At 32.4% G+C, this 15,341-nt stretch overlaps 1 protein-coding gene and 1 long non-coding RNA gene across 2 annotated transcripts in view; one reads left to right on the top strand and one right to left on the bottom strand.

Annotated features, from left to right (window-relative positions):
* The first annotated feature begins 40 nt into the window (after window positions 1-40).
* On the top strand, window positions 41-3,872 carry LOC145333578 (uncharacterized). Its single transcript, XR_013884539.1, has 4 exons — window positions 41-144; window positions 568-659; window positions 1,612-1,677; window positions 2,208-3,872. It is a non-coding gene; the product is annotated as an uncharacterized LOC145333578 (long non-coding RNA).
* A 6,322-nt stretch (window positions 3,873-10,194) lies between these two features.
* The window catches only part of LOC145334027 (gamma-aminobutyric acid receptor subunit beta-like), a 31,785-nt gene continuing 26,638 nt past the window's right edge, over window positions 10,195-15,341 (bottom strand). Inside the window, exons 15-21 of the mRNA XM_080179304.1 lie at window positions 15,152-15,217; window positions 13,937-14,040; window positions 13,422-13,460; window positions 12,780-12,818; window positions 11,850-11,907; window positions 10,922-11,012; window positions 10,195-10,347 (exon numbers count right to left, since the gene is read on the bottom strand). Of these exons, the coding sequence (XP_080035430.1) occupies window positions 10,295-10,347; window positions 10,922-11,012; window positions 11,850-11,907; window positions 12,780-12,818; window positions 13,422-13,460; window positions 13,937-14,040; window positions 15,152-15,217 (450 nt within the window). The 3' untranslated portion in view covers window positions 10,195-10,294. The remainder of the gene's footprint in view (window positions 10,348-10,921; window positions 11,013-11,849; window positions 11,908-12,779; window positions 12,819-13,421; window positions 13,461-13,936; window positions 14,041-15,151; window positions 15,218-15,341) is intronic.

The raw sequence follows: 15,341 nt of genomic DNA, 5'->3' as shown, positions 1-15,341 counted from the left end.
ACTGTAAGTACTGATAGTAAAAGTGTATTGTGTACAGTGAGAGAAACTTTGGTGAAATATTGGACAAATTTTGCCAAGTACGGACACCCTTCCCCACTCATGAGGGATAATCTCACCCAATGGTTGGCCTACTCTTCTCATAAGGTCAGTTTTATTTAGGGTTGGGCTGGATGTCCGGTTTGGCCGGATATCCGACCATATATTTGGCCATTTACCAGACACCGGATATTGAAACTATCGGGATACCAGATATCGGGCAGATTTACAATGCAAGATATCCGGTTATTCGGCCGGATATCCGGTAATTTGCCGGATATCGGGTGATTTTCAATATCCGGCCCAACCCTAGTTTTATTAAGCTCTTTATAGTGCCTATAAAAATTGAAGTCATACAATTCAAATGACCAATGATAGGCCAATACACAGACTAAATTACCAATATCAGGCCAGTATGTCACGAATTGTTTTTTTTTATTTTCTTATTTGAAACTAATAATTACATTACACTCTTAATATTTAAAGAAAACTTCTACATAGCTGTTTTCCAAATATTCTCATTATTTATAGAACTATATGCTATTGGATGTATCAGCAAGCTTGGAAAAAGAAGTAGAAACCGACAGAATGGCTTTCTGGCAGAAGGTTCATTGGAATGAAAGGTAACCTTAGGTTAGGTTATATTGGGTACAGGGTTAGCCCCGCAAGGTTAGGACATCACAGGTATAGGCCCATAGGGTTAGTCTGAAGTGGATAGGCATAAATAATCATTCCCATATAAACTACCCCATAAATAGTGGATGTAAATATTCATTTATTTCCCCGGTATCATCATTTATATCGATAGGTCATCATTTATCATTTATAGGAATACCCCATTCAACCTCCATTAATTCAATTTAGTAACATTGTTACAAACTAGGGGCTTCGATCCTAGCCTCTATGGGCTTTGCCCCAAGAGGTAATTTGTTTTTAAAATAAAAGAAATGGAGATTTAACCAATAATTTCAAACTGATTTATAAAAAAAAAATGATGGGATTTTTGGTTTTTGATGGGGTTGAGGGTGTCCCAACTCCCAAGAAAATAGCCTAAAACCACCACAGGATCAGAATGTATATTCCCTAAAGAGTAGAATTTGATCGGTTCAGTGGTTACCGAGATCTTAAGGGACAGACAGACGGACGAACGGGCAGACATTATTCTACTTTGTATTATAGATAGGACAATTATATGCTTGGAGGAAGAGGATATTCGATTGTCGATATACTGTTTCTCTAAGTTTATTAACACGTTCTGCCATTTATTTGCTAGTTTTTAATACATATCTTAATAAACTAATTTTCGTTTCATTCACGTTCAATAAGCATTCAAAAATCGATATATTATTACTTGGATGTTACACCAGATTTTTATGTACTCTAATAATGTGATACTTGCAGCTGGCTTAAATAACGTTACTCCCTATTTACCCCATCCCCTTCCTTCCTACTAAATGAACGTACTGACCAATAAATATGGTTCATATTAGCAACCTAAATTGACTACAAAATTTTCCTCTGTCAATATATCCACGTATACCTTATCCATTTATTTATTCGTGTTATTCTTTTCAGAGAAGCAAAGATAGAAGAAGTAAACATTTTCAAAAGAGCTTTCTTGGCCGTTGTCAAATTTTTTAGGTAAACATTTTTCTGTTTTTCTATTTATAAATTTTAAATAAAGGAAATTATATACATGAGTAGAACCAGAAATAAGGTATAGCCAACAAGCGTAATAAATTTGATATAATAACAGAGCGTTTCACCTCAAAATCAAGAAAAAAAACTAGCTGAAATTACCAAGTATATTTTGTATTAATTCAGTTGTTTGTTACAGCTGGAGAAGCACAATACGTTTGATTATATTGCTTAATATTTTATTGTAGTTTCAAAGATGGATGATACATTAAAACAGTTAGATGATATAGATACAGTGTAAGCTGTAGATAATAATGTTGCTTATTAATATTGCTCATACAAACAACGAAATTAATTCGAAAGAAAATCACGAAAACTATCAGTAATAATCAGCTTTGACGACCTCTACATCTGCGCCCAAAATTTATTTTAGATTTATCTCGCTTGTTGGTTATACCTTACACCTGTCATTAATATCCCTCTCCTCATACAATTTAGCAGGAATCGAGTAAATAAAAATATCTATTTTTCAGAGGACACTAAGAAATAAACAAACAGCCCACCATAAGATCTGCAAACCAATGTTTGATCCAAATATTTTTAGAATTTAAACTAATTTAGTGTTCAAAATTACCAACAATGATCTAAAACTGTATTAGTATTAGGGTTGGGCCGGATATTCGGCCATTTTTAATATCCGGTTGAATATTAAACTTTGGCTAGATATCCAGCCAGATATCCGGTATCCAGTATCCGGCTAAACCCTAATTATTATTAGTATTGGTTCTATTCTATAGTTAATGTATGTAAGTCCGGTCAAAAATAATCGCAGCTCATTTTTTGAATGCCCACATTGTTTTCTGCTAGGGTTGGGCCGGATACTTTTTTTGGCTGTATACTGGATATCTAGCCAACGCAAGATATCCGGCAAATTACCTGATATCCGGCATTAAGAATCAGCCAGATAATTGTTATCCGGATAGTTTCAATATCCGGTATTCGGCCAAACCGGATATCCGGCCTAACCCTACTTTCTGCAGAATGTCATCGTTTTGTGCAATTTTAGTGGTATAATGCTGCGCTCTTTGTGAACACAATTGTTCTAGTTAGTCATTAACCAGCTTATAAACCAGTTAACCAGAATAGTATTATCAAAGATAATAAACTTTATAAAGTGTGTAAATTATAGACAAATATTTCCATTTATTCCTAGTCCAAACATATGTTTTCCTAGTTTTTGCTTTTATAAGGGCAAAATTCGGGAATAGTCCATTTCGTGGCAACGCCTCTTAAGGGACGTTTCGTCTTATTTTCACAGTAGTTTTTCCTTTTTTTTTTTAAATATCAGTTTATTTAATTAAAATAGCTTTTCCCCTATGTCTAGCCCCTGCGGGGGCTCTAACCCCGCGGGGCAATCATCTAACCTAACCTATCAAAAGCTAATTTTAAAATACGACGGAACGCTCCTTAAGAGGCCCTGCCATGAAAGGGAATATACCCCAATATTCTTCTAGAAAAGGGGATGTACTGAAGAGGCACTTTAATGAGAGCAATTAAAAATGCGCAAAATTCTATGATTTACCATTACTCAAGTTGGAATAATATTATGCATATTGGACTAGAAAAAGGTTCAGAATTGTGTCTATGCACCTTTATTAATAGGATTGTAAATAAAAAGTTAGAAAATGAATGCACTTAAAACTAGGGTTGGATAACCGGATGATTTCTTATGCCGAATATCCAGTTTTAGGCCGGATATCTGGCAATCTCAAAATATCCGGCAAATTACCGGATATCCGTTATCCGGATAGTTTCAATATCCGGTAACCGGCCAACCCTACTAAAAACTACCTCTCTATATCTGTAACCTAAGATTTATTCACCAACCAAGGTTTACTATCTTTGACTCTTTATTATTCATTTAATCATTACAAAATGTTTCTATAAAAAAATGTTGTGATTGATTGCATAATAAAAATATGGGGAACATTTATTGTTCAAAAATAGTTCAAACAATAAATTTTTGATGCATTTTTTAGTTTAAACTATTTTTTGAACAATAAATAATTTTTAATGCTTTAATGTTTATAAACCTATGTGATCTTTAATGTGATGCCATACATATATTTTACAACTCAACCAGTTAATTTTTTCTGTATTTTATTGTTCTTTTGTATTTGTAAATAAATTTTGTATTATGAAACATAAATTGTTACACACAAATATTGAACAAAAAGTGATGTCCAACCCTTTGATTGCTCTAAAGAAGGTGTCCTAACTTTTTTTATTAATATTTAAAATAGCTGGTCGGTGTTTTTAGTAAGTAGTAGATGTAAAATGGTCCATAGAATTTAAATATGCAATAAAATTGCCATTATGAACAAAAATAGTTAGATCTTCAATTTGACACCTTACTTTTTGAATTCTGTTTAGTAATTATTGAAAAAATCATTTTTTTGTAACCTCGGTAAACGAAAACTTTGAACCTAAATATATCCCAATACAGGAATAAAAATATGTGTATATATATACCTTTAGAATGAGAAAAATATTACAAATCCTTCTATTGAAAACCATTTCTCTCCTCCTCCACTCTCTAAATGTGACCTCGCTGTTAAAGAATCCCATGAAAGCATTTTGGTTAAAACTAATATATGAGTGTAATAACTTGAAATATGTTCACAATAGCCTTCCTTATTTATAATAAACTACAAATTAATCTATAATACAAAGTAAAACGATGTTTGTTTGTTTGTTTGTCTGTTTTTAACAGGGTAGCTTCTCAAAAAATGAGTTTTGGGATTCAACTCCCCCCTCCTCAAGTGCCCCTGTAGGCCTCTAGGGGAGTAGCCGCTAGTCTAAATATATAGTGTCGAGTGTAGTAAAGGCAAACATACCCTTCCCTTTTCATAATACTAGTGGTTTCCCCCCAAGCCTCTAGGGGCTATACAACATGAGAGAAGAATTCTAAGAAAGATGCAGCACATGATGGGAGTGGAGGTGTCCCAACCATCATCAAAATAACTTAAAACCACTGTAGGACAAGTGTCCATAATCCCTAAAGAATAGAGCCTTATTGGTTTAGAGGTTATCGAGATATCAAGCTTCATGCAGACGGACACACAGACATTATTCTACTTTTTTATGGATTGTGATAGGAAGTTATTTTAAATCAATGTGTTTTTCTTTTCTTTATCTTTCTTTTTTTTTTTTGGGGGGGGGGGTTGAAGAATAACATATCCAACTAAAATAAAGATAGCTTTGAACCTGACCAGACAAATAGATAGCTTCCATTAAAATTGTAATTCCACAAAACATAAAGATTCTTATAGGGTTATTGTAAGCAGTAACAAGTTTTGATAAAAATATAACACACATTTCTTGTCTGCTGATGCATCACTCATATGTTACAAACACAGTTGTCTCGAGTTTAACAAGGGTTTTTAGTTCAAAAGAGAACAAGAGGAATCAGAAGTTAACTTCAGGTTGTGCATATTTTTAAATAAATAGTACCTTGAAGGCTGAAGCTATAAGTTGTCTTAAAACATGGTTCTTATGTGGATAGTTTATTCTCTTGGGGCTCTCTAACCTGAGTCAGAATTTATGATAATAAATTTTGCATTCCCATATAAACGACCCCTTAAATAGTGGAGTAAATATTCATTTATTTCCCCGGTATGATCATTTATATCCCTGGTATCATTTAGAAGATTTAAAATTTTTTTTGGAAGATTTTAGAATTTTTATTAATTACTAAAAGAAAGAAAAATAATACCAGGGAAATAAATTAAATTTAAAAACCAAGATTAAACCACATTTTAGCATAAAAATGAGTTTTTGTTTAAATGAGAATGATATTCCTATCCAGTTTTTTGTTTAAACAAAAAACTGGATAGGAATACCCCATTTATAATGAGTGGAACAGGATTAGCCTAGGAAAAAAATAAAACATATAATAACAGATCTATAGTATAGATGTATATACAGACAACTATCTCCTTTCATTTTTTCAAAGACCTCTTTCGTCTGCTACGAAATTATTTTCTGCTACTTGGCTGTGTTATTATAAGCGACACCATTGGTTGATTTTTAATGACCCAATAAAAAGGTTTGCACAAGGTGGTTGCGATGGGGAGATACAGTTATTTAACCCTTTCTCCCTCTAGTGTTTAACTCTAATCATAAAATGTATCCGAAAACGTTAAACTTCCAAAATATGTCTGGATGCCGCCAAAATTAGATTTGAAAAGAGTGCATGGGGAAAATGATCCATGTAAAAGGTTCTTCTGAACCCAGGTACATCTGTCAACGCATTTCCAAGTTGCTCTAGTAAAAAATTATTTTTAAAGTTTTAATTTATATTCAATAATTGGAAAAATGACAGAATAAAAAATGTTTTACATATTTTATAAACAATCTCCTTTTTTTTGTCAAATAAAACTATAATTTGCTCAAGACAGGTGTAATAATAATATCCTTATTTTATGCTATATGTAATATCATAAATGTATGAATACAGATTTTTTCTAGATTTTATTTTATTTATTTATAGATTTTATACTTATTTTTAGAATTTATTTAGTTGTTATTTGTTATCTATCTGAACTAGACATTAGATTTTATTCTTTAACAATTAGAAGGTAAATATTAATTTTATGTACATGAAAAGCAATTCTGGTCAGCCTTAAAAAATTACTATAGCCAAGTTTATCCTTATAATAAAGTAACAGGATGTTTGTTTGTCTATTTTCACCAAAGGATCTTGCTAACGGCTGAATCGATCAGGTTCTCCTTAACAGGGTAGCTTCTCATAGGTCCTGGGAAGGTTTATAACTATTTTGGATGAGGGTACCACCACCCTCCCCAGAGAAATCAACAAAAGTAAAAAACGCAGCCCTGCGGTCATTTTTGCAATTAGCTAAAAACATAACTAACACCATCAATCGGCAAAAAATATATTTTTGCTAAATAGCTGATTTAAAAATAGATTGAAAAGAAACAATTTTACTTGTCCCAATAGGCCTCTATACATCAAAACATTATTTTAAGGATGTAATACTAGATACTCAAACATTGTATCTGCTTCTGCAATGTCAGATGTGAAACACTTATCTTTATAAAATGGAAAAGATATTTGCCCATAACAGATGCAACTCATTATCAAGCAAAGTCAAAGGACTTCCAGACAATGTCTGTGCAATCAAAGGGTTGGTTTAGCAGCAATGGTTGTTATTTGTAAATCAGCATTGCTTTTTACATGAAATAAAACTTATATACCTTTACTTTATGATTCTAATATATTTTAGAAAATGAAATGTTGTCCTAATTGATTTCTATATTGATTATTTATACTGTACTTAATTGTAAATCTTTTTTTTAAAGATAGCTGAGAGATGTCACCAATAGTTTTCTTGCTACTCTTGAGAGTAGGACAGATGACTGGACTACCAAATCTAGTCAGCCAACAAGAAAATACAGATGTTAATATTCCAGGCGAGTATTTCAGCTTGTAAAAGCTTATTAATACAAGGATGACAACATCCATAAGAAAATGTAAAATTATCTGCAGAAAAGCGTTCCAACCGCAATAGATGTTTTATAGTTAATTATGCTCTTTAAGGGAATGTTGTCAAAAAGTTTCAGCCTACTATATTTTATTGGAGCAGTGAAAATAACGTTTGAAACATAAGGACAGATGAACCTTTCAAATTATAGAGTACCTTTGCTACTAAAAAAAGGACAATCTAAGGGTATCAAAACATTAGAAGCATTGAATTTAATGTTAGAAAAAGTATCCGAAATGTCATATTCTATAAGGCAGGTTTTATTTTTTCATTTATTACAAAAAATAAAAGCTTGATTAATCAATTTTCTTGTATTCATTCGAATTCGGTGAATATGAACTGGTTCTCATCCATTTGAAATTGTACATAATTGTATATCCGCGGAAAACTGTTTATAATACGATGAAAGAAATAACTATTCTCTATTTCAGACATTGAAATCATTGAGGAGGGTTTCACAGATTTTAGCAATATAGCCCACAATGTGATGGCAACCTTAGTTTTGTCTGGCAAATCCTTACATCAAGTATTCAACAATCTCAACAATATTGACATTGCTACAGAAATTGATGATCTTGACCAGAGACTACATTCCATTAATCTGGAGGCAGCAGGCATTCAGAATATACCAAGCTTTCAGGAGCTTATTGAAACCTTTTCTACAATTAAAAAGGAATTGATAATTTCTAGAATTGCATTAAAATCATTTGCAAAGAGTACCATTAGTAGAGTATCAAATCTTGAGCATACAATCAACACTATTGAAGAAAGGCCAACAAAGATAAGATTTGGATTGAAATTAGCAGCTAATCAAATGCTCAATATTATAAAACTGCATGATGAAACAGTTCCTGAAGTTGAAAGCCGCATTGCAGCAGTCAATGATATGCTGAAGATAGTGGATCAACTCTTTCTCAGCCTTAAAGATATTGTTGGATCGCATTACGCACAAAAAATGAATGATTGGAAGGGTAAGCAGATTTCTTTTGGGCATGTTCGTAGGAAGCGTTCAGATGCCTCTGTAAAATCATTATTTGATTCTGTATTGGGCGATGATGCTGCAAGTAGTGCAATAAAAACTAGTGGAGCGGATAATAATGATCTAACTATGCCCAAACAACTTACTAAAAGCAAACAAGAAGATAAACTTGACACAGAGGCAAAGACAAGTGATGATAACCATGATCATGTTATTGATTTTCTCAAATTTGTAGCAGGAGAAACAGCAGTAAATGTAGCTGGTGGTATAATAAAATCATTAGGAGAAGATGGTAAAGATGTACCAATGGTGAAACAAGTTACTGATATTATGAAAGAGGGTATACTTCGGTCCATTGAAAAAGCCAGCCGTGAGTCAAAAGGAAATGAACTCAGCACAGCCCTAACTAAAAGCATTTTAGGATTAGTAGGAACTGTAGTTACAATATCAACAACAGGATTTTCTCTCCAGTCTGTAGGTGCATTAATAGCACAAATCATAGGTTCTTCTAATGCAGCTTCAGTCTTAGCAGACTACCTTACGAACTCCCGCATAGAAGAAATAAAGAAAACTATGGAAGAAGCAAGAAATGAATTAGTAACAGCGGAAAATCAACTGCATGGGTACCTCACATTTGAAAGAGCAATAGATGAAGGTTACCAGAAAATCTTGCAAAAAGTTGCTGATAAAAAGAATGAAATAGAGCGGCAAGAAAACCTGCTGGAGCAGATGCTGTTTAGATATCATCAGAATTCTCTGCAAAGTGCTATGGATTCCATGGAGTTTGTGCAAGCTAAATTTTCTTACACCACAATCCAGCTCAGGTCCAAGATAGTTCCTTTTGGTGAGTTGAAGAGCAAGTTAGAACAACTTGTACATGTTTTAAACCTTGAGGATCCTGAAGGAAGACTACTGGAGCTAAATCTTGCTGACAAAGCCAAAGTAGATAATATGATACTCAATGTAAAGAATGCTTGTAATAATTTCATCTATAAAAGATTAACCCAAGAGTATACAAATTTTGATGTTGGCATCTAATATATTCTTGATCATTGCTTATTGTTTTGGTATTTTATTTTTTAAATGAATTTACTGATAAATATGTAAAATATATGTATTGTATAGTGTATAAATTTTATCTTATCAAACTTAGTTAAGTAAGATAATAATTGCAAATAGTTTTCGTTTGTGTAAGTAGCTTTACAAATTGTGTCCATCTTTTAAAAATCACGCATTAGAACATGGTATACATAGAAAAATCACATTTCAAACTTTCCATGAGCCTATAGAAGTTATGTATGATTGAAAATGCGAAGCAACTCTATAATCGTTACCAGAAACCTTATGATTTTGAAATAAAGAATCCATAGACAACAAGGTACAATATTATAAGCCATTCATTTATATAATCAAAAATTAAAGAATTTCCTTATACTGTATTTTGTATTTACACAATTTTGCAGCAAAAACATTCAAATTATTGTTCTGCTTCTTATGTTTTGACACTTTACAAGAGTTATTGTTCGTTTATCCTTTTTTACTGATTTTAGAGTTTTGCTTTTAGTGATGTTGTAATCCTTGTTTTTTCTATATACATATAATTAGGGTCGTTTTGTCCGTAATGATTAGCTCTTAAGATTAATTCAGGCATGATCAAATTGACATATTCATCTAAAAGTTATCAAATTCACTACACAGAAAGGAAAATCTTTATAAACAACACATTTATTAAACAAGATAATAAAATATAATATAATAAAAGACAAACAATCAAGAATTTAAAATTAAGTAACAAAATAAATTAAATCTATTTGTTTTATAACAAATTTGGTAATAATGTTTTAATAATAAATGTTGAATAAAGTTGTTTCTGAATTTTGCTTCTTTAAAACAAAAATATTTTTTTAATCTTTGAAAGTTAAATGGAAGATACAAAATTTAAATAAATTCTTTATGTTTTATTTAAAAACGGTTCAAAAACACAACATAAAAATCTTGATAATTACTATCTTGGTTGATATTATAAATGTTAGATAGATTTTATAGCCTTGAAAAAGAAATTGTTTCTTCTGCCAGATTATTTAGCCTTGTTGACATATTCATCTGCTGGTCTCATGTACTCATTGTATGCTAGTTAGAATAACACTGTATATTTCTTATTTAATTGATATAGACTCTTTGTATGTTGACCAACCTCCATTTTCAATTTAGTTTTAAAAGAAAAAGTAAAAAATATATGTGATTTTTTTTGCAGGGTCAATATCTCTTGGGAGGTTGAGATGGTGGTACCCTACCACACACACACACACACACACACTCACACATACACATACACAGAGATATTTGTTACTTTTATATTAGGATTGTTGGAGTAAAATGGTTGTAAATCAATTAAATTGACAAAATATTCTCTTTTCTTTTAAACTTACATACATATAATGGATATATTATTACTTGGATCTTACACCAGATTTTTATGTTCTATAATAAGGCCACTCTGTAGCGGGCTAAAATAAAGATTTCCCCCCTCGTCCTCCTTTACCACACCCCCCTCCCCTCTTACTTTAAACTGGTAAACGTCAAGACCAATAAAAGAGAGGGGAAATTGCAACCTAAACTGACGACAATTTTTCACCTGTCATAATATCCACGTATATTCTACATCCATTAAACTTATGATAATGAATAGAAATGTAGAGTGTGCCTATAATCCAGAAAATACACCAATAGGCCAAGGTCGCTGTTATGAAGAAAATTCTGCTCCATTGATTAAACCTGGTGCTGTTAGGCAGATCCTGAAATAAATGTATAGATTATTGGAGAAAGGGGGGGAGGGGAAAGTTCTGACACATTTGCGTAAACGGTGAGTATAGGCTTTATCTTTGGACTGAGAGGATAGGTTATTAGGGATAAAATCATTCTTATATGATGATTTTCCCCCAGATTTAAGATTTTTTGGATAGGCCTCCAGGTTCCGGAGCTCCAGGCCTCCAGGTGGTCTCTGTACAGGTAAAAATGAAGAAAAAAAAATTTTAAGTTAAAAATCAACTTATAAAACAAAATATGCATATTTTTTCTTCAAATATGTGAATAATATTAAAAAGATACATATTATGTTTTATAAGTTGACCTGTAACTTAAAAAAATTTTTTTTTTTCAATTTTACCTGTACAGAGACCACCTGGAGGCATGGAGCTCCAGAACCTGGAGGCCTATCCAAAATATCTTAAATCTGGGGGAAATTCATCATATAAGAATGATTTTATCCCTAATAACCTATCCTCTCAGTCCAAAGATAAAGCCTGTACTCACCGTTTACGCAAATGTGTCAGAACTCCCCCCCCCCTTGCTATCAGGACTGCTTGCCATTAAGAATTCCAGTCTGGACCAAACTACAAAACACTAAAACTTTAAGATTAGGGAAAATGCCCTGGCCCCCTAGCAGGCATAAATAATCACAATGCAGAAGAGACTGTCAGGCCAAGGCTAGCATTTAAATGATTGGTTGTTTGCTGTCTATCAAATACCCAACAGGAGTAAGCTAAAAGGAAACTCAGTTTTGACTATCTTTGTAACTTATAGACCGCTGGCTCGCCTGTAAGCTGTTATTTACAAGAAGTTAAAATATGCACCTGCTGGGTATATTCTGAGTTCATATCGCTCATCAGTTGTCTCAAACCAGAGGAGGGCCTACAAATAAATATATTTCATTATCTTTATTAGATTATGACAATAGATGCCTCTAGTGGCACTTAAAAAGTTTATTTAAATTTCTAATTTGAGAAAATATTTGTCAATGTTAAGATCAGCTGTTTCTTATTCATGTTTATACGGCACTGGCGCAGTCAAGCGTCATCTTTTAAATATATGTATTTGTTGTATTTTTTCACGAATTCTAAGTTTAAAACTGATTTGAGTTTCACCATTCACTTTTTAAAAGCGAAGCTTTACTATAATTATGGTCGGTCCATCCGTACGTCCGTCCGTAAAGGATAGCTTTTTTCGTTAATTTGGGCATGTTAGAATTGTCCTATCGATTTCAAATTTTGCATGGTGATTTCTTTAGTAGTAAGGTACGATTTAGAAAGCGTAGCATTTCTCTAATCATTACCAAAATGTCCGTATGTCCATTTTAAACATGTTATTTTTTTTACTTTTTTAACAACAAATTTTTATGTGATTTAATCATCGGAATGATCTGATTTTTGGTATATTGATTCCTGGGACAACAAAGTATAATGTAATAAGCGATGCAACTCTATAATCAAGTCCTGAAAATGTAAGTATGTCCATAAACATTATCCTGTATTAAGTTTTTTTTGTATCTGTTTTTTAACAAATTTACTTACAATTTTGCTTACTCTTATACTATGATTATTCAGTTCTGACACTATACAAGTGTTAATCTCCGTTTGTCCTACTGTTTCAGTGCTTCGCTTTTATGGATGTTGTCATCCTTGTTCTATTTACCCATTCTTTAATTTACAAACAATGCTAAACTATGCAATACAACTGTCAAAATAGTTTTATCCTCGGTTTTTTTTTTCTTGTGTCAAATTTACCTGGATTTTTTAGCACTATTGCCAGTCCAAGCATTCATCCTGGTAAAATAGTTTTAAATTATTAATTGAACTTAGTAAATAAAATCAGATTATTATATAATGAAACCAAGGCTCCGCAGACGTGCCTCAGCTGCACACAAGCCTCAAAATTAAACCTACTGGTGTTCAAAAAGATTATAAAAGTATGGATTGTCTGCTTAGAAACTGGATTAGACATCTAACTGAATTTTAAAGTTATAATATGATGATTTTACTGAGGTGTCCACGCGGCTGACGCACCCTTGTATGAAACTGATTAGATAATTTCAGGGGCTGCTATTCAGCCAATTAATTCCGTTTGTAATTGCCAAAAATTAAATATCTTGTTGACGTAGAGTTGGCGTAAAACTTTATTTCTTATGTAACTGAAGGGAAGTGGATAAGAAGGGGGAGTAGTAAGTTTTGAGTAAAATGCCCCTTGGAATTGTTTGTCAGAATCACATTCCCTTTTCCCTGGATAATTTTAGAAAATTCAACAAGATTTGGCCGCTCTTAGCTTAAAGAAGCGTCCCCGTCAGCCACATGACTGAAGTTGTAGCTGCCGCCCTTTGGTAACTTACATTGTTAAGAAATTTATTTTAACGTACAGCTTTAAAAAAATACCTTTCTTCTTTTTGCTTCTGTTTTATCTCTTTCATAACTCTAAAAGCACAAGAATTGAATAGTTATTTATCGAATCGTATTATAGACAGGTTTCTACGGATGGTAAAATGAAAAGTTATCAGATTAATACCAGTTTGTTAGCCCCTAGGACCGGGGGCCCTGGCTAACTCATGAAATATGTTTTTTTTTAATTGTATTAGTCGTAGAAAATTGTCTGATGTATGATTTTTCAGCATGGCTTAGAACAGGAAGCCTTAAAAAATACGACGTCATAAATTCAAATTACCAATGATAGAACAGTATGCATTGCATATGACGAATTGGCCTATCATTGGTCATTTGTATTTTATGGCGTCCTTTTTTATTAGGCACTATAAGCTACCTTTTAAAAGAGGGTTCTAATCCAGTGGATACTAATTGGTTTCGAGATCATATTAATTAGTTAATCTTTGCTTTTATGGATTTTGTCATCCTAGTTCTAAGATGAAAGAATTTCATTATGTAAAATTGCTTACCTGCTGGCTAGAAGTGTATGAAACAGTAGAATAGCAACCATTTGGTACAGATTTATAAACAACCAGTAATCTATCATTTTCAAGTAGGGGGTTGCTGGCAATGTCTAAATAGATAGATAATTAGATAAATAGATAGGTAGATAGATATATAATTAGATAAATAGATTGATAGATAGATGGACAGCAGCTTCACTACATATATATATATATATATATATACTTACTGCTTGGATACTGCTAGAGATAGTAGCTATAACAAGTATTAGAGTCAGACTAATATCTGCATACATATCCTAATTATAGAGTAGCTACACTACTAATATATATACTTACTGCTTGGATACTGCTAGAGATAGTGGCTATAACAAGTATTAGAGTCAGACTAATACCTACATACATACATATCCTAATTATAGAGTAGCTACACTACTAATATATATACTTACTGCTTGGATACTGCTAGAGATAGTAGCTATAACAAGTATTAGAGTCAGACTAATACCTACATACATATCCTAATTATAGAGTAGCTACACTACAAATATATATACTTACTGCTTGGATACTGCTAGAGATAGTTGCTATAACAAGTATTAGAGTCAGACTAATACCTACATACATATCCTAATTATAGAGTAGCTACACTACAAATATATATACTTACTGCTTGGATACTGCTAGTGGTAGTAGCTATAACAAGTATTAGAGTCAGACTAATACCTACATACATATCCTAATTATACAGTAGCTACACTACAAATATATACTTACTGCTTGGATACTGCTAGAGATAGTTGCTATAACAAGTATTAGAGTCAGACTAATACCTACATACATATCCTAATTATAGAGTAGCTACACTACTAATATATATACTTACTGCTTGGATACTGCTAGAGATAGTAGCTATAACAAGTATTAGAGTCAGACTAATACCTACATACATACATATCCTAATTATAGAGTAGCTTCACTACTAATATATATACTTACTGCTTGGATACTGCTAGAGATAGTGGCTATAACAAGTATTAGAGTCAGACTAATACCTACATACATATCCTAATTATAGAGTAGCTACACTACTAATATATATACTTACTGCTTGGATACTGCTAGAGATAGTTGTTATAACAAGTATTAGAGTCAGACTAATACCTACATACATACATATCCTAATTATAGAGTAGCTTCACTACTAATATATATACTTACTGCTTGGATACTGCTAGAGATAGTGGCTATAACGAGCATCAGGGTCAGACTAACCATAACTCTGTCCTAGAAAAGAAGTAAATATAACGGTTGATTATACAACTGAATTGTATCCTCCACCCTTCATTTTGTCAAAGGGGTGGATCCACCCCTCCCCCACCCCTTTTGAACACTTCAAAGTATGGCTGCG

The sequence above is a fragment of the Acartia tonsa genome, chromosome 12 (assembly GCF_053477335.1).
Source record: "Acartia tonsa isolate MP-2025a chromosome 12, ASM5347733v1, whole genome shotgun sequence".
Taxonomy (NCBI): Eukaryota; Metazoa; Arthropoda; class Copepoda; order Calanoida; family Acartiidae; genus Acartia; species Acartia tonsa.
This window is presented reverse-complemented; position numbering and strand designations above follow the sequence as displayed.